This window comes from Phyllostomus hastatus, unplaced genomic scaffold, assembly GCF_019186645.2.
Source record: "Phyllostomus hastatus isolate PE091 unplaced genomic scaffold, TTU_PhHast_1.1 phas_contig_37, whole genome shotgun sequence".
NCBI classification, from domain to species: Eukaryota; Metazoa; Chordata; class Mammalia; order Chiroptera; family Phyllostomidae; genus Phyllostomus; species Phyllostomus hastatus.
Genome location: NW_025333867.1, coordinates 11956988 through 11980082, shown reverse-complemented (window position 1 = coordinate 11980082; position 23095 = coordinate 11956988). Strand labels below are relative to the sequence as shown.

The following is a 23095-nucleotide window of genomic DNA, read 5'->3' as shown; positions in this document are numbered from 1 at the left end:
ACCAAAGAAAGTCAACAACAACCAAAACCCAATTACAACTAGAGAGCCGCATAAATGGCATAATGGGTATCAATAGCATCCAGTTCAGGAGATCAAGGAGCCTCTACCACTGATCCCCACAGGTATCCTAGCACAGAATGTCACACCATGAAGACAGGGTGTCGAAGCAAATCAATCTAATACACAGAAACAAACAAGAAAGGTCAGCTAAAAAAGAAATAACCCCCAATTGAAAGGAAAGGAGGAATCCCCAAAAAGACTACAAAATGGAATTGAGGCAAAAAAACTACCTCACAATAAGTTGGAAATAATGATCAGAAGGACACTCAAGGAGCTCAGTGTGAACTACAAAGAACTCTAGAGAAGCTACAAAAAACTTACTGTGAACTACACCAGTATGGAAGAGGACATAGAAACTATTGATAAGAGAGCCAAGAGGAAGTGAAAAATATAATATCTGAAATGAAGAACATGATAGAAGGAATTAAAAGCAGGTTAGATGAAGCAGAGGATCGAATCAGTGAGCTGGAGCACAAGGTAGAAGAAAATTCCCAGAAAAAGCAACAAAATGAAAAAGGACTCAAAAAAAATTAAGAGGGGATGAGGGAGATGCTGGACAACCTGAGATGTAATAACCTATGTAATAGGGATATCAGAAGGAAAAGAAGAAGAGGGGCAAAGGATAGAAAGCCTGTTTGAAAAAGTAATGAGAGAAGACTTCTCTAACTTGACAAGAGAAAATGTCACATAAGTCTAGGAAGCACAGAGAGTTTCAATCAAGATGAACCTAAAGAAGCCCACTCTAAGACACATCATAATTAAAATGGCAAAATTCAAAGACAAGAGAGAATCTTAAAGGCAGCAAAGGAAAAATAGCTAGTAACATACAAGAGAGCTCTGGAAAGGCTAGTGACTGATTTCTCAACAGAAACATTACAAGACAGAAGAGAATGGCAAGAAATATTCCAAGTAATGAAAAGTAAAGGCCTGTAACCAAGACTATTCTACCCAGCAGGGCTCTCAATTAAAATGGAATGTGAATTAAGAAGTTTCCCAGACAAAAGAAGGCTAAAAGAATACACCTCCACCACACCTGCATTGAAAGACACACTAAAGGGAGTAATTTAAGAAAATGAAGAAAATAGAGAGAGAGGAGGGAACACGAATTCAAAGGGGAAAAATGGCAATGAATAAGTACCTGTCAATAACCTTAAATGTAAATGAGTTAAATGCTCCAATCAAAAGACATAGGGTAGCTGAATGGATAAGAAAACATCACCCACATATAGGCTGTTTACAAGAGACCCACCTCAGAACAAGAGATCTACACAGACTTCAAGCAAAGAGGGGGAAAAATATATTCCAAGCAAATGGACATGAAAAAATTGTCTGGGTAGCAATACTTGTATCAGACAAACTAGATTTCTAAACAAAGGCCATGAAAAGAGACAGAGAAACATACTTCATCATACTTAAGGAGAGAATCTATCAAGACAATATAACCATTGTAAACATATATGCACCCAACATAGGAGCAACCAAATATATAAGGAAAATCATGGAGGACTTCAAGAAAGATATAGAGTGCAATACACTTATAGTAGGGGACTTTAACACCCAACAGTCAAGAGTATCCAAACAAAGTATCAATAAGCATATTGTGACACTGAATCAAATGAACTTAACTGATATATACAGAACCTTTCACCCCAAAGAAGCAAAATAATACATTCTTTTCAAATGCACATGGAACATTTTTGAAAGTAGACCACATGGTAGGACACAAAACAAGCCTCAACAAATTCAGGAAAATTGGAATCATATCAAGCATTTTGGATCACATTGGCTTGAAACTAGAAACCAACCTCAAGCAAAAAATTACTCAATAAAATTCAAATTCATGGAGACTGAATAACATGCTGTTAAATAATGAATGGGTCAAAAATGAGATCAAAGAAAAATCAAGAAGATTCTGGAAATATATGAAAATGAACACACAACAGCCCAAAACCTATGGGACACAGTGAAGGCAGTCCTGAGAGAGAAGTTTACAGAAATACAGGCCTACCTAAAAAAGATAGAAACATTTCAAATAAAAACAACCTAACCCTACATCTACAAAAACTAGAACAACAACAACAAAGCCCGAAGCAAGTAGAAGGAAGGATATATCAATATCAGAGCAGAATTAAGTGACATAGAGACTAAAAGAACTTTTCAAAGGATCAAAAATCCAGGAACTGGTTCTTTGAAGAGATAAACAAATCAACAAGCCTTTAACCAGACTGATCAAGAAAAAAAGAGAGTGGACTTAAATAAACAAATGAGGAGAAATTACTACTGGTACCACAGAAATACAAAGGATTGTCAGAAATTACTACAAATAAATATATGCCAAGACAACCTGGGTGAAATGAATAAATTTCTAGAAGCATAATAACCTTCCCAAACTGAATCAGGAAGAAGCAGAAAGCCTAAACAGACTAACAATGAATGAAATTGAAGCAGTAATCAAGAAACTCCCAGCACACAAAAGCTCTGGACCAGATGGCTTCTCAGGTGAATTTTTCTAAACATTTAGGGAAGAGTTAACTTCTGTCCTTCTCAAACTGTTCCAAAAAATTCAAGAAGAGGGAAGACTCCCAAATTCTTTTTATGAGGCCAGGAAAGACACAACAAAGAAAGGAAACTACAGGCCAATATAGCTGATGAACATAGATGCTAAAATCTTCAACAAAATATTTGCAATCCAGATCCAGTAGTGCATTAAAAAGATCATCCATCGTGATCAAGTGAGATTCATCCCAGGAATGCAAGCATGGTACAATATTCACCAATCAATAAACATAATACACCACATAAACAAAATGAAAGTCAAAAGTCACATGATTATATCAATAAATGCTCAAAAAGCATTGATAAAGTACAGTACCCAGTTATGATGAAAAATATTCAGCAAAGTCAGAATAGAAGGAGCATATCTCAACATAATATAGGCCATATATGGGAAACCTGCAGCCAACGTCATACTCAACAGGCAAAAACTAAAAGCTTTCCCTCTAAGATCAGGAATAAGGCAAGGGTATCCACTTTCACCACTTCTATTCAACATAGTACTGGAAGTTCTAGCCACAGTGATCAGACAAGGAAAAGAAGTAAAAGGCATCCAAATTGGAAAGGAGGAAGTACAACTGTCACTGTTTGCAGATCACATGATAGTGTATATAGAAAACCCTATAGGCTCAACCAAAAAAACTACTATACCTAATAAGCGAATTTGGCAAAACTGCAATACAAAGTCAATATTCAGAAATTGAAGGCTCTTTTGGACATAAAGAATGAATTGCCAGGAACAGAAATTGGGAAAAAAATTCCATTTACCATAGCAACAGTAAAAATAAAGTACCTAGGAACAAACCTAACCAAGGAGGTAAAAGACCTGTGCTCAGAAAACTACACAACACTAAAGAAATAAATGAAGTAAGACACAAATGAATGGAGGGATATACCGTGTTCATGGATTGGAAGAATTAATATCATCAAAATGTCCATACTACTCAAAGAAATTTATAAATTCAACTCAATTCCTATTAAAATACCAATGACATATTTCAGAGGTATAGAGTAAACATTTCAAAAATTTATATGGAATTATAAATTATCCCAAATACCCTCAGCCGTCTTGAGAAAGAACAGAGTGAAAGGGATCACAATACCTGATATTGAACTATATTACAAGGCCACTGTAATCAAAACAGTCTGGTACCAGCATAAGAACAGACACATAGATTGATGAGATAGAATAGAGAGTGCAGAAATAAACCCATGTCTCCATGGTCAATCAATATTAAACAAAGGGTGCAGGAGCATAAAATGGAGTAAACATAGCCTCCTCTATAAATAGTTTTGGGAGATATGGACAGGTATGTCCAAAAAAAATGAAACTAGACCATCAATTTACACCATACACCAGAATAAACTCAAGATGAATAAAAAACGTCAAAATAAGTCATGATACCATAAAAGTCTTAGAGGAAATCAGGTTAAAAGTTTTCAGATATCCCACACAGCAACTTTTTCACCATTATATCTCCTAGGGCAAAGAATTTAAAGGAAAGAATAAACAAATGGGAGTACATCAACTTAAAAAGCTTCTGTATGCTAATGAAAACATGAAAACTGTATGGGAAAACATATTTGCCAATGATACTTAAGACAAGGGTTTAATCTCTTAATAATCTCTTATTAAGGGTTAAATATATAAAGAACACATAGGACTCAACACCAGGAAGACAAAAAAATCCAATTTAAAATTGGCAAAGGACCTGAAGAGACACTTCTCTAAGAAGGATATACAGAGGGCCCATACACATGTGAAAGAATGGTCAACATCACTAGCCACCAGAGAGATGCAAATTAAAGCCATAATGTGATACCACTTCACACAGGTCACAATGACCATCATTAACAAATCAACAAACAACAAGTACTGGCAAGGATATGGAGAAAAGGGAACCCTAGTGCACTGTTGGTGGGAATGCAGACTAGTGCAGCCACTGTGGAAAACAGTATGGAATTTCCTTAAAAAACAAAAAATGGAACTTACTTTTAATCCAGTGATTTCACTGCAGAGATTATACCCTCAGAATCCTGAAACACCCATTCAGTAGAACTGCTGCCCCTCAATGTTCATAGCAGTGTTATTTATAATAGTTGGGTCCTGGAAACATCCTAAATGCCCATCAGTAAATGAGTGGATAAAAAAACTGTGGTACATTTACACAATGGAATACTACACAACAGAAAGAAAGAAGGAGCTCCTACCCTTTGCAACACGTGCATGGAACTGGAGAGCATTATGCTAAGTGAAATAAGCCAGGTGGTGAAAGATAAATACCATATGATCTCACCTATAAGCAAAACCTAATCAACAAAACCAACAAGCAAGCAAAATATAACCACAGACAGTGAAATTAAGAACAAACTGACAGTAGCCAGAGGGGAGGTAGGAAGGGATACTGGGGGAGAAAGGGGGAAGGGTTTTCAGGAACATGTGTAAAGGACCCATGGACAAAACCAAAAGGAGAGTAGTATCAAGAGTGGGAAGTAGGGTTGGCTGTGGTGGAGGAGAGTGGTGGGGGAGAGTGATGGGGGAAAATGGAGACAACTGTACATCAACAACCTCAAAAATATTTACACAATGTTGTAAATTTTGGTACATTTACACAATGGAGTACTACACAGCAGAAAGAAGGAACTCATGCCCTTTGGGATAGCATACATGGAACTGGATACTATTCTAAGTGAAATAAGCCAGGCGGTGAAAGACAAATACCATATAATGTCACCTATAACAGGAAACTAATGAACAAAACAAACAAGTGAAATAGATCCAGAGACATGAAAATAAGAAACAAACTTACCAGAGGGGAGGGGTGAAGGGGATAATGGGGAAAGAAAGGGAAGATTCTAGTTAAGGAACACATATAAGGGACCCAGGAACATGGACAACAGGGTGGGGAATGACTGTGGGAGGAGGGGTGTGTGGGCCAGGAGAGAACATGGGGGCAGGGACTGGGACAGCTATAATTGAGCTACACTAAAATTAAATTAAATTAAAATTAAATTAAATTAAAATTGTAATAAATATCAACCAAATTAAATACCATATTTTCAGACTATAAGACACACTTTCCCCCTCCCCTCAAATTTGTTTGTTAATGCTGCTGTTGAGTTCTGTTTACATTTACATTGGTGAAGTATTATGTTATTTATGTTATTAAATATTTTACCACATTTTTGCTTCAAATTTTTTCCCTGTTTTCCTCCTCTAAAACCTAGGTGAGTCTTATGGTCCAAAAAATACAGTACTTCTGCCAATAGTTTGTGAAAGTTTTATCCTTACACATAAAAGTATACTTTCTTACAGAAGGGCATTGTGTACAGCTTTAAGGAAATATTTAAACTTTTTTTGTACTAAAATCTGTACCTATTTTCTAAATATCAAGTGACATGGGAATCCTTCAGTTCTAGGATTCTTGCTTTGTGGATTTCACCCATTAGAGGGTTCTTCAGCAACCCACCCACACCTGTCTTTGTTCAGACAGTTGGTGTTTTGTCATCATCTTCCGTTATCCTGACATTAGTATGTGGTTGTATTTTATTCACATATTAATTCACCAAGCATTTCTTAAACACTTTCCAAGTGTGAGGCTTATCTCAAACAAAGGCATGAGAGTGCATTTACTACACAAGAAGCTGCAAGGAAGTGTGTCTTATATGGTTGCCTGTGAATTAACTCAATTGTTTCACAAACTTGTTGCAAGCTCCCAATGTGTAGGGCACTGTGCTAGGAGTCTGGTGTGGATAGTGTCCTGACCCTCAGTGGTTCAGAGTAAGTGGGGTGGTGTGGGGGATGGTCAGGCACAGAACAGGACTGGAAAGAAGCTGTGGGGATGCTGGTCTTGGAATTCAGTTACCCCATAGCCCACAAGCCAAATGTTTGCCCTCGATACTTTAAGCAACCTGTACATGAAGGGATGAGAACATCAGCACCGGAGGGCTGAGCCAGAAAAGGCAGCTGAAGCACCCACTTCATGCCTGGTACACTATAGTTAAGGCAGGCTCAGGCCCTCCTTACCTTCCCTGTCTGTGAAATGGGAACCATAAACCTGCTTTGGGCTGTTGTGGAAGGAGATAGATGTTCATAAAACACCCACTCCATTTCAGGTGTGCAGTAGGCACTGAGCAGCATTAGTCAGATAGCAAGTGTGAAAACCCAAGGTAAAAGGATCATGACTTCTCCTGGAGAGTGAATTCAGCTGTCATCTGTACTTTAGCATGATGTCTCATTTAGTCATTCTTCTCTTTTTAAATTACAAATAATACATGCCTATTGTAATACAACCACCAATGTTGAAATATGTAAAAAAAATTAGTGGAGTTTTTATTCTTTTTACTCTTCTAGAGATCTTTATTTTTCAGAGTGCGGATTGGCAGTGCTCCTCAAACCTTGGTTCTAGTGACCATGGTCTCCATCCAGCCATTGAGTGGCCTTCTGTTCCATCTCCTTCCTCCCTCCCCTCCATTCCCCTTTCCATCCTCCCTCCCTACCTCCCTCCCTCCCTTCCTTCCTTCCAGTGGAATCCTTTACATGCCACTGTACAATTTCCTGTTTCTTCTTTTTAACTTTGCAATGAATCACAGTTTCCCAACACCTGGTGATATTTTCCACCTAGAAAAAAACCCACAGACAAACCCAGCTTCTGGATCCCTATCTTTGATGAGAGCCTTTCTTTTGAGATGCTTATGACTGGTAGCTGGTTCTTGTCCAGATACAAAGAAAGAAGGGAGGGAGTGGGAAGTCAAAGCTCAGCTCCTCCCTAGGCCAAGAGGGTAGGGTTAGCTGCTTCCTCACCACTTAGCAAGTGCAGAATTAGATGTCAGTAGACACAGAAAGCCCTCATACTTTGAAGATGTCCTCAAAAATCTAGAAAAGTGGGAAGCAAGTTCAGGCACTGTGTGCAGGTGATGTACATGTCTGAGGTCTCAGAGCTTTTGTTCAGTGAGAATGGTTGTGGTTCCCTGGTTGCTCAGATGAGGCTGAGATGGTGAGGTACTAAATATTGATCTGTGGTGGTCTGCTGTTAGCTTAGCCTAGGAAAGCTGGGAGTTGAGTGTTTGAGCTTTGGATGGTGCAGTGAGAACTGGGAATCAGATGTCTTTGAAGTAAGCATACAGTTGGAAATATTCAGATGTCATGGAGATTGAGACCCATACCACAGCCTTGGGACTTAATCTGATTGCCGTGGTAATAATAATGATGACAATAATAACATTTAACTGCATGAATGCCAGCCAAACACTGTTCTAAGCATTTTGTATCATTTAGTACTTCTAGCAGACCTTTGAGGTGGTACTCTTACCATTTTTCCAATTTACAGGTGAGAAGAGGGAAGTACAGAAAAATTTGTTCAAGGTCAGGGCCAATAAATGTCTGAGCCAAGATTTGATAGAGAAGGAAACAGGTAGCAACAGCCCTATTTTGGCCCTCAGCCCTGGTTGGAAGTGTATCCAGTTAAAGGTTGAAGCTACTAACGGCTAATTTGTAACTAGAAGTTATTTTAATGCATACTAATTTATAACTCTAAAAGTCATTAAATTTTGCAGTGGGGAGTATAACTGCAAAACAGATTGCAGTCTCTTGCCCATCACTCAGCAGATTCTCAAATGGGGAGGCAAAAGTTGTTTTGTGAATGGCTCAGACATGACTTGGGGTTCAATGTCAAAGCAGAGGGAATTGGATCTCTTTAAAACAGAGACCTTCTTTCTCTTTTTCCCTGCCTCTTCTCATCTGTATGTCCATTCTTTTGAGCCCACAGTTCAGTGCAGCAGGTGCTTTGAGTTAGGGAAAAGCATTACCAAAGAAGTTCTTTCCAGCCAAATGCTCTTTCTTGAGCACTTGTGTTGTTAATGTTAATTTTTCATGCTTCTTTGACTATATTTTTAGAATTTTATTGAGAGGAAATTCTGCTTTACTTTGCTTGACTGGCTTATTTCCCATAGTCATTCTAGCATTTCCCACATCTTGGGACTGGTGACCTTTGTCTATCTTCTGTGTCAGTATTGAGTGCTAATTTTCTTTCTTAAGGAAGCATGTGGCTGTCACTTTGCCCTTTAGGACAGCATCTTATAGGAACCCATCTGCTGCTCAGTGAGGTCTACCCAGCGATGGGTGGGGTCTTCCTTCCAGCTAGGCAGGGAACATTTAATAGCAAAGGAGAAAGATCTGTTGTGTATTTTTATATCAGCACTCCCACTGTGTAAAGATGATGTTTGCTTCTTTAGAAGGCCAGCTAAATCAAGGGGCGTTGGAGATGGGGAGGGTAAAGGGAGACAGGCAACAAGAGTCCAGGGGCCAAGGGACATGCTGAGAGAGAAAGGAAAAGAAAACATTAAGCTGTTTAAGTTTATAAATCCAAATATGAGCCCTGGCTGGGTAGCTCAGTTGGTTACAGCATCATCCCAATACACCAAGGCTGCAGGTTTGATCTCCGGTCAGGTCACATATAAGAATCAACCAATTAATGCATAAATAAATGGAACAACAAATTTATGCCCCCCCATATCAATAAAATAAAAATAAAAATCCAAGCATGACAGTAATATGTAGAGTGAAAAATTCCCCAAAAACCTCATGTCCCAAGAGATAACGTAACAGTGTTCAGCAAATTTTCCTCTAGATTTTTTTTCATTTGAATTCTAAACTGCAATCTCCCCATTGATTTTATTAATACTGACTTGTTGCAACTGTGATGGCAAGTGGTTGTGAATTGTTTTCTAGCTTAGAAATGCATTAACATCTGTAGTCAGGAAGGGACACTATCAAAGGTCATTCTCTGGAGGCTGTCCAGGGTTCCCATATACAGTGCACATGATCTTCTAGGGTTCTTATTAAAAGTGCAGGTTATGATGTGTAAGTATGTAGTGGGCCTGGGAGTCTCATTTTTAGCATGCTTCCAAGTGATGCCCTACTTCTGTTTGACAGACCTGGATTTGAGCAGCACAGGACAGATCTCTGCCCCTGTGATTCTGTGCTCAGAGAAAGCTGATGTGACACTTTCAGGCTTATGCATACGCACAGGAGCCAGCTGACAGCCCCATGGCCAGAGTCTTACAGCTGTGTCTGTAGCTCATTACCTTAGTGCCCGTGGTTGTAGGCAGCCATCCAGAGACATCAATAATGTATAGTCCTGAAAAATCAAATATCCAGTGTCATCCAGAAGCTTTGATGAAGCATTGTATGCACTTTCAAATAGGTAGACAGGGCAGGTGCTTATGGGAAAGGGCAACTCCAAAGTGGTGTGTCAGTGCAGATGGCACCATAATGAAACAGAAAGGAGCATCGTCTACCAGGAACAGCCACTTCCTTTAGAGTCCAAAAGTCAGTTGTTTTACTGGTGGTATAGAGAGGCCTTCTGTATTCAAAGTGTATAATCTTATTCCCAAACCACTTTTTTTGATATCTTAATCTGTGTTACAATAATTTATTTATGGGGTGATGAAAATGTTCTAAAGTTAGCTTGTGGTGATGATTAAACAACTCCGAATATGCTAAAACCCTTAAATTATACACATTAAAAGGGTGAGTTTTATGGCATATGAATTGTCCCAATAAAGCTGTTTTTTAAAAAAGGAAAAATATATTTAAGCAACTGTTGACCTTTAAAATTCAAATCCTGGGCAGATTCAGAATCTGGAAGATCCTGTCCTACAGTCTCCGGAACTGACTTTGGAAGCTAACTGCTGCTCTGTCTCTAAAATCAAAGTAGTGATTTTAGATGTGCCAATCAAAAATAAATTTAGTTATATGCAAAGTATATAAAAAGAGATAGTACTAAATTTTCTACATCTAAATTATTCTGAGTATGGTCAATTATGAACTTTCAAGAAAGAAATATGGAAATCATTTTATATTTTTTTCTGGCTAAACTTTAGGAATCATTCACTTGCAGAGAATATTGAACTGTCTGTCTTCTTTGTCAGATGCCAGAGATGCAGAGCAGTTGAGCAAGAACAAGGTGACCCATATTCTCTCTGTCCACGACAGTGCCAGGCCAATGTTAGAGGTAAGAGAGCCATGTGCTACGGAGTGCCTAGGATGGTAGTGAAAGCAACTGTGTTCTCTCTGATGCCGGTGTGCCCCTGCAGTTGCTAGCTGTATTAGTTTTGGCTTAGGCCAGACTTATGTCCATGCCCTGTCTGTGGAAAGGTAGAAGGGTATATGGTTTTTCTGACTATATTCCTACTGCATTGCTAGCTTGGCTTTCTTGGCTGTTTACCAAAGAATAAGCTGATGCTGCATTTACTTCCTTCTGGATTTTAAGGACATTTTAAATCCGTTTCATTTCTTTCAAAATTATTTCCAGTTTTAGCCCTGGCTGGTGTGGCTCAGTGGATTGAGTACCAGCCTGCAAACTGAAATGTTGCTGGTTCAATTCCCAGTCAGGACACATACCTGGGTTGCGGGCCTGGTCCCCAGTTGGGGCCATGTGAGAGGCAATGGATTGATGTATCTCTTTCACATTGATGTTTTTCTCTCTTTCTTTCTCCCTCCCTTCCCCCTCTCTAAAAATATATAAATAAAATATTTTTTTAATTATCTCCAGTTTTAGCATACAAAAGAATCCAGGCTGCTTATTTCCTGATTTTTTTGTTTTTTGTTTAAGCTCAGTTATATACCATTTACATTTGGGAATAAAAAACAATGGGAGATAAATTGTCACTGGAGATTTTCCAAGGCTTTTCTGGTACAGAGACTATCAGTGTAAAAGCTGTTCTGTTTTTGATTTTTGAGAAAACAGGGTGTATCTGCCTGTACACTAATTTCAAAAACATCTTTACTATTACTGAAATGGATGGCTTCAGCTGTTGGCCAGGAGCAAATCTGTTTGTCCCCTAGCCTTGACAGAGACCAGGGTAGCTTTTTTTACAAAACAATGGAGGTATGGTTGTATTGCGTTTTTCTATTTTAGGGTGGTGGTAGAGAGAATGCAGTGACTTGTTCTGAAAGAAATAATCCTAGTTCACGCTGTTTTCATTTAAATTCATATTATGCAAGAATAGATAATATATTTTTATTTTAAATTTATCTGTTTTTCTTAGCCATTAGAGCTGCCAGATTGCAGTTAGTGTAAAACAATTGAAGACATGGAATGATAAGTGATTCTATTAGATGTTAATAGCACCAGAGAGCCATAGGTGGTAAGTAAAGCTCAGTTCATTTCTCCAGATCTGTTCTGGTGTTTTAGCTCATGGCTTTTTAAGGTGCTATAATTTGTGTTGCAGGAAGATTTTATTGAAAATCACAGCAACAATAATAGCACATCATTTTTGGCATATAACAATATTTTTGAAGATAGCTACTCCATTTTTTCATCTATGAATGACATTTTATATTTAAAACATAGCTAAGCTATGGCCACGATGGTAAGTTAAACATAAACTGGTCATGATTGATTCCCTCTTAAATCATAACATGAGGCTTGAGGTTTCCTTTATTTTAATAAATGATGTAGATGTCCTTCCTGCCCTCACCCTCCAAACCTGCCTCCCAACATCATATTGCATTTAGTGGAGCATGTTGTCATTTATGAACATGGCCCTTTAGTCTATTCACAGTGTAATTCCTCTCTAAATATAAGACCTTCAAGTATTAGAAATAAAAAGCTCCTGTCCTTATCTGTCCAACCTCCTTGTTTTACACACCAGGAAACAAAGGGCTGGAAAGTAAAACTGGTGGGACTGTAACCCAGCAGAGAGACCACTGTTTACGTAAAACCCTCAGAGCTTTGGACAAACTGTGTTCCATCAGTAATATACTACATATTTCTTTTATTTCTTCTATAGCTCAGTCTATAAGGACAAATTATGCCTTCAAAAAAAAGAAAGAGAAACTCTACCTTTTCTTCATGGGGATGGCTGTTATTTGACATCCTCTTGTAGTCTTCTGGTGCTTTTATACCTCAACTTGATAAAATACTTTCCAGTGATTTCATATTTATTAAGGGTTAGACCACTATTTTATACCATAGTACAATTTAATATTGCCCCTCTTATTGTATTCATCTTTAACTTCATAAGTAACTTATCAATACATTCTTATAAAAATTAAAACAATAACTTCTCTGATATAACAGTGGGGGAAAACTTAGGCACCAGAAGTTTTTGACCTGACATGCTCACATTAAGTTATTCAAATAGAGGAGACTCACCAGGCATGGATCAGATGTTTCACACCTTGGTTTAGCCTCTGTCTTGTGCATATAGGCAGACTTCTGTCTTTAATTTCAAAATCACTTCCAGAAGCCATGGTCTCACCCAGCCAGTGGTAAGTCAGGGTTGTTACTGGTTTAGAGTAAGATTGAATGCAAGGCTGAGCACCTGCCATGAGCTGCTCCCCATCCTGGTGAGGAGCCCTAATAAAGGCTGGAAGGATAAAGAATGAGGGACAAAAAAGCTGGCACCTGCTTCATTTTCTAAGAGCTTCAAAATCATGCATAGTTATCTTATGACCTCTGACTTACTCTGGGTAGTCCTAGTCTGGGGCTGGGCTGGAAGAGGGAGGGAGTTACTATCTAAAATTGAAAGCTTTCAGTCCTGTCACTTCCATGTAGGAGTTCTGTGAGTCCTGGTGTCATGAAATTATCTATGTATTGAGCAGTATGTTGTAGGTACTTCTTTGGAACATTTTCAACAAACATCTGAATGAGTTTTAAAGCACTGGGTGCTTAACATCACTTAGCAAGGAATTTTAGAATCTTTAGGTCTGCTCTTATTGTGATGGAAGCTGAGTGAGAGCAGGCAGTCATATTGTTCAGTGAGGTCTCTAAAACAGCGGTCATAGGTCAGGAGCTCAGTGACGATTCTCAAAGGATAGGCTGTCAAACAGTAGGCCTGGAATGTGATGCTTTGCAAAAAATAAGTAAGTTTAAGGAATTTAATACCCCTCTGGAAGATTCACAGTTGTGTTGACAAAATTAAGGTTCTCAAGTGCTGCATTGAAAACACATTTACCAGTCTTTCTGAGCAGGGAACCAATTTGTCTATGGAACTATATTCTACTGAATATGGTCATGGGGATGCAGATTAAGGAGGACCCTGGAAAGGGGCCTGCTGCCCCTTGGAGTCTAGGGTAAATCTCCTGGTTGAGTGCTTCTTCAGAGGAATGCTTGTACACCTGGTAAGCTTAGAGGACTAGAGTCAAGGACATGGCCAAGCCTGATCTTGCTACCAGCTGAGGCTGCCTGAGGATGAATTTTTGTGACATCCTGGTATAGGCAGAAGAGGCAGAATGGAAGATCACACATTGTGGCTTTTACATCACCTTGGGTGCAATGTCGTAACACCTGGCCAATAACGATACTATAAAATGCAGCCACCATGAAGGTCCTCATGAATGTGCTGGAGACATCTTTAGTTACTACACATTTATTGATTTTATTTAGGAAAGACTTCAAGGACTTGGTTGGTTTTAGTTAGATTAGATATGATTTTCCATTATTTGGGTAATTTTTGGAGGGGTTTTCCAATATGGCATTAGCAGGGTCTCACACTCTTTCCAGCAACCTGACAGGCAGAAGAATATGAAAGACACTGTTTTGGGGCCTCTGGAGAGGCTGGTCCTTGCCTCTGGTTATGGAGTAGAGCCAGCTTGTCTTTGATGCTCCTTTGATGGGTGAGACAAGATTACTTTATCTTCTGAACCAGGAAGTGAGGTGGTGACCTAAGGGAAAGAGGCCTCAATTATTCTCCCTTCCAAAGAATATTTGAGGAGTACATCTTCCAGAATGAAGACTCATAAAATTGGTAGAAACTTGGGGACCTTCATACTCACTGGAGTCAGCCCTAAGCTGACATATGAGATTCTGAAGAGCTCTGACTCCATGTTCATGTTAGCTGAACAAGGTCCAAGAGATTACCTATTTGACTCTATCACTATGTGCTCAAGGAAGGTGAAGTTCACAGACATGAAGAAGCTTGCTGTCAACCCAGTAGCTGGTGTGTGGCTTTATAGAAACCTGAATCTTCTCTCTCAGGTCAGAGATTTTTCTCAGAGTGCCTCGCTGCCTTGGTCCTCTAATAGAGCAGTCCCCAACCATTTTGGCACCAGGCACTGGTTTTGTGGAAGAAAACTTTTCCACGGACCAGGGAGCAGAGGGTGCTGGTTTCAGGATGATTCATGTACAGTACACTCAAGTACTATACACCTCCTGCTGGTACAGACCAGTTCCTAACAGGCCCAGACCAGTACTGGTCCACAGCCTGAAGGTTGGGGACCTCTGCTGTAATAGCATGACTGATGCCCCTGACTTTGCTAGCAGTATTAGTAGATATTGCCATATCAGTGTATGAAAGTGCATGTTTCCCCAGACCATCACCAACACAGTTTCATTCTTCTCAACTTTTTATTAGCAATGTTTTTGGTTTTTTATTGACTCAAATGCCTTCCTCACACTGTTCAGTCTCTTGTCCTAACATTTCTTTCCTTTGAAGACAGGGAGTTAATTATTTATTTATTTCTTGAGCTCCTACTACATGCTAGGCCCTAGGGTAGGTACTAGAGATAACAGAAGTAAGTCTCAATATCTGCCCTGGCAAAGCCCTTAGTATATAAACAAAATAGTATTATGGTTATTTTATAAGTATTAATAGTAATTACAGTCAGTGAAAAAAGAGTTCTGTCTCAGGGCAGTTCCCTGGTGCTAGAAATCACGTGGGAACAGAGATTGTGGAAACTCTGAGAACAAGGTCCCTCTTCTGCCATGTAGCTCTGAAGGCATTTGCAGTGACCAGGCATTTGACTAGGTTTTTGGAAAGGATTAGAAATTTGGAAAATCTGGTCCTTGGAATTCCAGCCAGGAGAGGCTAGTAGACAGTGACAAAACATGACTTCTTGTGGGGCCCTGGCTGCACAAGTTCACACCACTCTCATTCAATCCTCCCAGAACTCTGTGAGCCCATCAAGGCACATGGCATTGTCCTGGTCCCTTCACAGCATAATTGGGCCTGATAAGCTGCTCAAATCACTTGCTAGCAGGTGGCAGAACCAGGAGGGAAAAGTCATAGCAACATACATAATTTCAGTAGGAATTAAGCCCAGGCCTATAATTATAGCGTGTCACTAGGGGAAACCCTTCGTGTGTTTCTGTGTTTAGAACTAGATTGGGAAGTTGCTTGCATTTGGTTGAAAGTGTTTTCTTATTTGTGAGCTATGTCTTTAGCACCTACTGATTGCTTCAGATTTGAGAGGGGTAAAAACTCCTGTCACAAAGATGGTGCTTTTTCAAATCAGAAACCTCATATTGTTTAGTGCTGAGGAAGTAATATTGAGTAATGAAAGGCGTCTCTCTTCCCTTGAAAAAAGAAACAGAACTCTGTCTTTCTAATGTGAAAAATTTCAGAGTTTGTTTCATTTTTCATTCTGGGTATTTAACCAGAACACCTGCAGAAAACAAAACTATTTTTTTACTATTAACAAAAATGCTTTAAAAAGTATTTGCTGGGCTAAAAACCCAAAGAATTTTAATTTTTAAATAATATATATTTTAGGATTAAATAGAAAAAATATTGAAACAGATAGTTGTATGTATACCAAATAGGTTTGTGAGCTTGAATTCAGCTTGGAGAGTCTATTTTAAGTTGTGACTTTGATATTCTGAACCATTTAAGTTGCAGCTTTTTTATTATCATTTTTTAAGAATAAGATGTTTGCATAGGCAGACATCTCGGTGATTTATTCCTGGTGATTTCGTTTTATATTTCCTTTAACACTAAAGGCATTCCTTTTTGAGGTGTCCAGGTTGAAAATTTAATTTTGACAGTTTTGTCTGTAGTTGGCCAGTTCTCCTGGTTCTGACATTGTTATCTGTATGTCTGTTCTGCTCTTTTCATTTTCCCATTTATTTATGAGGAAACTAACCAAGGTAAGATGTTCAGTCTGTTTAGACAGTGGTACTGAGAGACTGAGGGGCTCCTGAAAGGACCTCATTCCCCTGCTACATGTCTGTCTGGTGACCATCCCCATTTCTCTCCCTCTAAAGTTTTTTTGGCTTCTCAACTGTAAAGCAAACCAAAAGCAAGCTTTTAAATGGCACTTGAAGTATAAGAAACTATGTTTCTTTGTGCACTTTTTTCTCTCATCCTTTCTTGCTCACCCAAGTACTACCCTCCACACAAAGCTCAGCCCAGCTCTCCTTCTTCTGAGAAGGACACTCCCAGTGCCCTTCAACCTCAGGGCTTCTTCCCTTTTTTCTGTAATACTTGTGTTTGTACTCTTTGCTGGGTTGTGAATTGTGTGTGCTCTGTGACAGCTCTTTAGTATATTGAGTGGCTTCCTTAACCTCTTTTTGATTATCTGTCTCTTTCCTGCCTCTGTAAGCTGGCCCAGGCCCACTGCCAGCAGGTGCCACATTTTGAATTTTGGTGTTCTCCTGCAACACTCAGCCTGGTCTGCTACATGGCATTCCCTCTTCAGATGCTTGCTTAGAGTAAGAGCCTCATACATTTATCAACTCCATTCCAAAGTGAGAAATCATGCCTTTGATTATTTGTGGCTCTTTGGTGTGGGAATAAGGGTTGAAAGAAGAGTTGTGCCAAGAATGATTTGTTAATCACAAGTAATCTGTGAAGCCAGAGGGTCTGGTTAAGTCAATGCAGCTTCATTTATGTGGGTTGTTTGTGCAGGTCCTCACTTGTAAGCATTGGCAGGTGTAGATGCCCTGTTTTATAGACCTGTTGTGGCCCATTGTTCAGGATTATTTCTTGCTAAGTTACTATAGCCAAGAGTCCTCTGTGAAACTTCTATGACTTTCTGTTTGATCTCTTGAGGGCCCTTCAGCTACCTTTGGTTTGCATTAGAAGCTTGGTCCTGCAAGGAGGACAATACACAAAAGACACAGCCAGTGAATAATAATTTAAAAGATTTGACACAGACAAGACAGCATGCTCAAGGCAGGGGCAGAGCTGGTTGAAATGTTGTCTCAGATTTCAGGGAGATTATAACCAGATCAGGAAGAGCTGAAAGAACATTTAAGGCACAGGGGCACGTGTCCTGGCTCATCAGGGAGAGCCTCGTTGCCTATGATCCTCCTCTGGTGGCCACTCAGTCAGACTGCATGGCCTCATCCCCAGCTGTGCCTTTATACCTGCTGACCACATCAGTCCTCAGCCCTCAGAACCCATGGGTCCATTCTGTCCATGATCTTCAAGTCACAGGAGCCATAGGCCACATTCCTCCTGGCACAAGAAGGATAATTGCTCAAAGCCACATGCCATGACTTGTACACAGAAGGGACTGGTCAGGTGTGGTTTATCCATATTAAGAAATGTTCTACTGCAATTCAAAAAGAAGTTTTATATGTGTGCACAGAAAAAGAATGTTAACCAAAAGAAGCAAGTTGTAGAGTAATATCTATAATACGATCCCATATAAGTAAAATTATCAATTATATATTTCTGCTCTATGTATAAAAATGTGTAAATGCACATATAAGGGTTTTAAAGGACCATATCAAATCTAAGAATGATAAAAAGAAGTAGGTAGGAGAAGAGAGTGGGAAGGATGAGTTTCACTTTTTCATATAGTGGGAGTATCTTCATTGTATCTCTCTGAATGAAGAAAGGTGGGACAGGAAGATAAGCAGGTGGGTGGACATACTCTTGATGTCATCATAGTGATAGGTAGATTGCATATGTGTGTACAGGATTGGCTGGAATAGGTTCTGTGTTTGGTAACAATGGTTCCCATGGATTCATATGTGAATGTGTGACATCAGACAAGCTACATTCCTGTTGTTCATGGTCAGGAGGTACAAAGCATTCATTTCAGTCATCTCCATCTTTAAAGGGAGTAGAAAACCTGAGACAGATTTTAAATGTATGCATTTTATTTTCATATACTTCTACTGTCTAATTCTGTCTATTTCTGTCTACTTCTACTTGATTATTTCAGTTAAATGAGTTTGTGACTTTCTGAGGATTCATAGTTCCCCTAGTTATATAGCTTGAAGCATTGGGCAAGATTTCCTCTTTGAATTGGCCATTGTTTCCAATGTGGATGATTTCAGTTACTTTACTGGCATCACAAAAGCATCATACTATCAAATCACTGATGAGGTACAGGACTTTTGCAAACAAGTCATCATTTAACCTGGAATGGTTTTCAGATTGACAGTTGTTTCCAGTGAACCTCAGTTGATTTCACCTCTCTAGGAAATTCTCTTTGATGCTGCCCCCAAATCAGTGGTACCTACTATACCAAAGGCTTGCAGCAGCTTTTATGTGTTGAGGTAAATTTGTTTGAAGCCAACCTCAGACTTAAATAGAAATGACTCAAATAGAAATGATTATGGTAGGTATCGAAAACTGTCTAGTAATTGCTGTTTCTCGAATCAAGCTGCATTTGAGTTCCTTGTGTGTGGGCAGTCAAGTGCATAGAATGCAACTCCATCTGGCTGCTGACCTTTCTGTAGTAAACTCACTTGCAAATGGGTTCTAAAGCCAGAATCTCAACATGAATGGACTAGAAGGGGCTTGAAATCTTCTAGTACTTTCTTGATTCTAGAAAGGAATTACTGTTTTTGTCTCTGTATGAAAGATCTGTGTTAACCTTCCTATTGCCGGGCTTTCCAGAGCCCCCTATATTTCAGCTGTGCGCCCTCTTTTTAGCTCACAATTACCAGTCCCCACATAGCTGAAGAGTTCTTCAAAATATTTCCCAGACTTTTTCTATAAATCTTGTCCCAGTTTCTAGAGTGTTTTCCTGCTTAGCACCACTCTGGTCCCACCTCTCCTGTGGGGTCAAGCACCAAGCACATTGTGTGCCAAGTACTGTGTTCCCAGAATGGACTTGCCTGGTTTATATCCATCCCAGTCCTCAACAGAGAATATACCAGTGGCAAGACTTTCCAGGGTCTCCCAACCAAGGTCCCAGGAACAGCATGCAGTACATGTTCTCCTCCCCGTGCTGCAGCTAGAATGATGGTGGTATACATCGACACAGCAGCACCTAGATTACCAGGAAGTGCTGAAGTGCATTGAGTGGATGGTATGGTAGAGACTGTGTCTATTCATACAAGATCCTCATGCCCTTAAGCTGGGGAGGTTGGTAAAGAGGAGTGTTGAGGCAGCCTTGTATGACTAGTATGGTTTGGTTCAGTGAGGAGCTGCATCTCGGTGGGGAGAGCCCTTCCAGGCTGGCAAGGAAGGGAGAAATAAGCCCAAACCCACTGGAGATGTGTGGACAACAACTGCTTATAGAGTGAAGAAGGTGGTCAGCCTGGTAGGGTAAAGATGGCACCATCTTCAGCTCTCCTTTTAGCTGAATTGGAAGTTATTCCTTAAGATTAACAAATGTTCATTGAGTAACTACCTTGTATCTGGGATTGGGGATAAACTACAAAGAGAAGTAAGATGGGGCCTAGCATTAAGAAGGAACAGGCATGCCCTGGCTGGTGTAGCTCAGTGGATTGAGCGCGGGCTGGGAACCAAAGTGTCCCAGGTTCGATTCCCAGCCAGGGTACATTCCTGGGTTGCAGGCCATAACCCCCAGCAACCGCACATTGATCTCTCTCTCTCTCTCTCTTTCTCTCTCCCACTCCCTCCCTTCCCTCCCTAAAAATAAATAAATAAAATATTTTTAAAAAAGAAGGAACAGGCACAGAAATACTTACAGTAGTGCAGAGTTGCAAACACATAACAGAGGTAAGGACCCCTGGGGCACCCAGGAGAAAATGACTAACCTTGCCAGGTCAGTCAGGCTCTGCCAAGGAGTTGACACTTTTGTGTCATCCTAAAGAATTACAAAGATCTGCTAGGTAGTTAATTATGAGAAGTAACAGTTGGAATGGGGGTGGGCATCTGAGTAAGAAAGTGAACATGTAAGGGCATTGGATATGCAGAGGCAAGGTATGTTCTGGGACTCATGAAGGCCTCAGTAGAGCGGGTGTTTAGGTGGTCAGGCTGGAAAAACAGGGTCATAGAAGATTAGGAAGGGTTTTATTTGTCAAGTTAAGTCTCATCTTGTGTGAAGCAGAGACTTAGCAAAAATTTTTTATCAAAGTCAGGTGACACATTCAGATTTCTTTTCCAGGCTTTTGATTAGGGAAGGAGATAGAGTAAGGGAAATTGATATCAAGGAAGCTGATAGGAAGCTCTTACAGTAATCCTGGTCAGAAGTGACGAGCCTTGAACTAGGGTACTGGGGAGTAGGATTTTTTCATAGAAGTCATTTCCACAAAGGGACACAGCAAGGTTGAAAATCAAAGGATAGAAAAAGAGTCTTCAGCACACATCAACCAAAAGAAGTGTGGCATAGCAATAGTTTTATCAGATAAATAGAATTGAAAGCAAAAGAAGAGAAACATAAAACAGTTTCAAAATATAGAAAGATATTTCTCAATTGGAATGAATCGGAATTGTTTACTGGTTAGACATGGGGAGTAAAACAGCAGAGAAGTTCAGGGTGCCTAAGGTTACAGCTCGAGAGTCTGAAAGGACAGCTGCTCTGCCAATGGAGCTCCAGGAGGTAGAGATGGAGTTGAGAATGGACCAAGCTCAGTTCTGGGTGAGATGCTCATGTGATATTCCCAGTTAGATAGAAATGTATGTATAGGGCTCAAGAGAGATCTAGGCTAAAGATGAAGATTTCAGCATCATCAACTAAGCTGTTGGGGTTGAATAAAATCATGCAAGAAAATGCTACAACAGCACAACTAGAAGGCTAGCAGATAAACAGAATCCTGGGAGGATGGAAGCATCTGGCTTTAAGTGGTGGTATATCATTTAAAGCATGTAAACACATGATCCCATTAGTCACCATGTGTTGTGAGGCGAATACACCTTGATTATTATTCCTAAGGCCACACCCCTTGATGGGTTCTAGTAGTCTCAACTCATTGAGTATAATCCTTGAGGTTTCCTGCAGTGGCACTCCAGGGTACAGAGGGTGTGGAGAACAGGAGCTCTGGGGCAGATATTCTGCAGTTCTTTGGCCATTAATCCTTAAGAAGAAGACTCTCATGCATGGCAATGTTAGGTGCTGTGGACACTAGGCGGGGCAGAGTAAGTTTCATTGGAGCAAATCTGGAAAGCTTTCATAGGAGTGCAATTTTGCCAAGGAGTTTAAAAGGGAAGAGGAGTTTAGAGAAAAGAACCTATGAGGGTAACACGTTTCTGGTTCCAGGTCAGGGCAGCATAGCATGTGATTACAGAGCAGCAGGAACCCTGAGTGTCCTGGGGATGGTGGCATGCCTGAGGATGCCTAGCCCAGGAGAGCAGAATTGGTGGCAGACTCCTTGGGTGAAGGGTCTTTTGGTGTGCAATCAGATATTTGAGAAGTTCTAAGTGGTTGGTTAAGATCCAAAGCAGAGTTAATGGCTCTATTGGTGCCATCACTGTTTTTAGCCATAAGAAAAATAATAACTTACATATAGCCTGGTTTACTAAAGTCTGGTTTAAGCAAATTTGCCATTTTCAGGTGCTCATAATAATTCATTGCTGGCAGGGACTGCAGGTGGACCTTGTGCCTGCCACACCTGCAGGGGAAGTGGTCCAGCCTGATTTGAAAAGCCTCAGAGTGAAGCAATAGCCACTAGCTAGTGTCATCACTTGGGCACCAGGTCGTGCCCACACTGCTTTTTGCAATGCTTTCCCCTCTATGATCTGACTCTTGAGATGTTTTGGAGACTTTTGCATGTGTGGGGCAGTGTTTGGTGTTGATCCCCAAATATGAATTGAGAAATTATTTTTCTCCTTTTAGCTATCACCACAACTAGTACTGATGTTAAATCTCAGCATTCATTATTGAGTGGGACATCTTCAGAAAACAAAGGGCATGCATGGTGACAGGTCAGGCTAGCCATGCCAGAGCTGCTTACAGCACAAGGAGAAGGAGAGGAAGTACATGCATCTCAGTCTGAGTTACAGCCTCCTTCCTTTGAGGGTGAATGTGTAGACATGCTTATTTGCTTCTCAGATTTTTCCCCAACTAAAGGGAGGTGATTTGTAAGCTTTTTTCAGCAAGAAACACAGCCACCTTCCAGAGAAAGGAGAGGACATATGGGAAAGCTGCCATTGAACCATCCCTTTATCATTTTTATGGTTCCAACTTTCCTAATACTATGTAATCATGGGGTAAGGCGTCTCAAGCCCAGAGCTTGGCTTAAGCCTCCTGGCCCTGGAAATTTTTCCTAAGCAGAGTGTCTTAGAGATCATTTCCAAGTGCATTGGCCTTTAGAGCAAGCACTCAGGGCCTAGCAGTGAGATCAGTCTGACTTGAATGTACCTGTTTAATGAAATACATGGCCACAGAGTACCCAAACAGAAGGCAGTTCCAAATATACTGTAAATGATTGCTAATTTAAACTGCATTATAGGACACCCTGCATCAATGCCCTAAAGACAAAGTAAATCTCATAGCTAATAAAGTAAGAATTCCATTCTCAGGCATTTGATTTTTTGTAATGTTTTTTTAAACCTCTTCTGATTGAAGCCTCTCCTGCTGCTGCCCTTGCATTGCAATGGCATTGTGGTTGAA

The 23095-nt window shown here is 40.0% G+C and overlaps 1 protein-coding gene across 1 annotated transcript in view; it reads left to right on the top strand.

The window, feature by feature from the left end:
• DUSP22 (dual specificity phosphatase 22) overlaps positions 1–23095 on the top strand; it is a 63045-nt gene that overhangs the window by 13876 nt on the left and 26074 nt on the right. The window contains exon 3 of the mRNA XM_045841761.1: positions 10546–10628. Within this exon, the coding sequence (XP_045697717.1) occupies positions 10546–10628 (83 nt within the window). The remainder of the gene's footprint in view (positions 1–10545; positions 10629–23095) is intronic.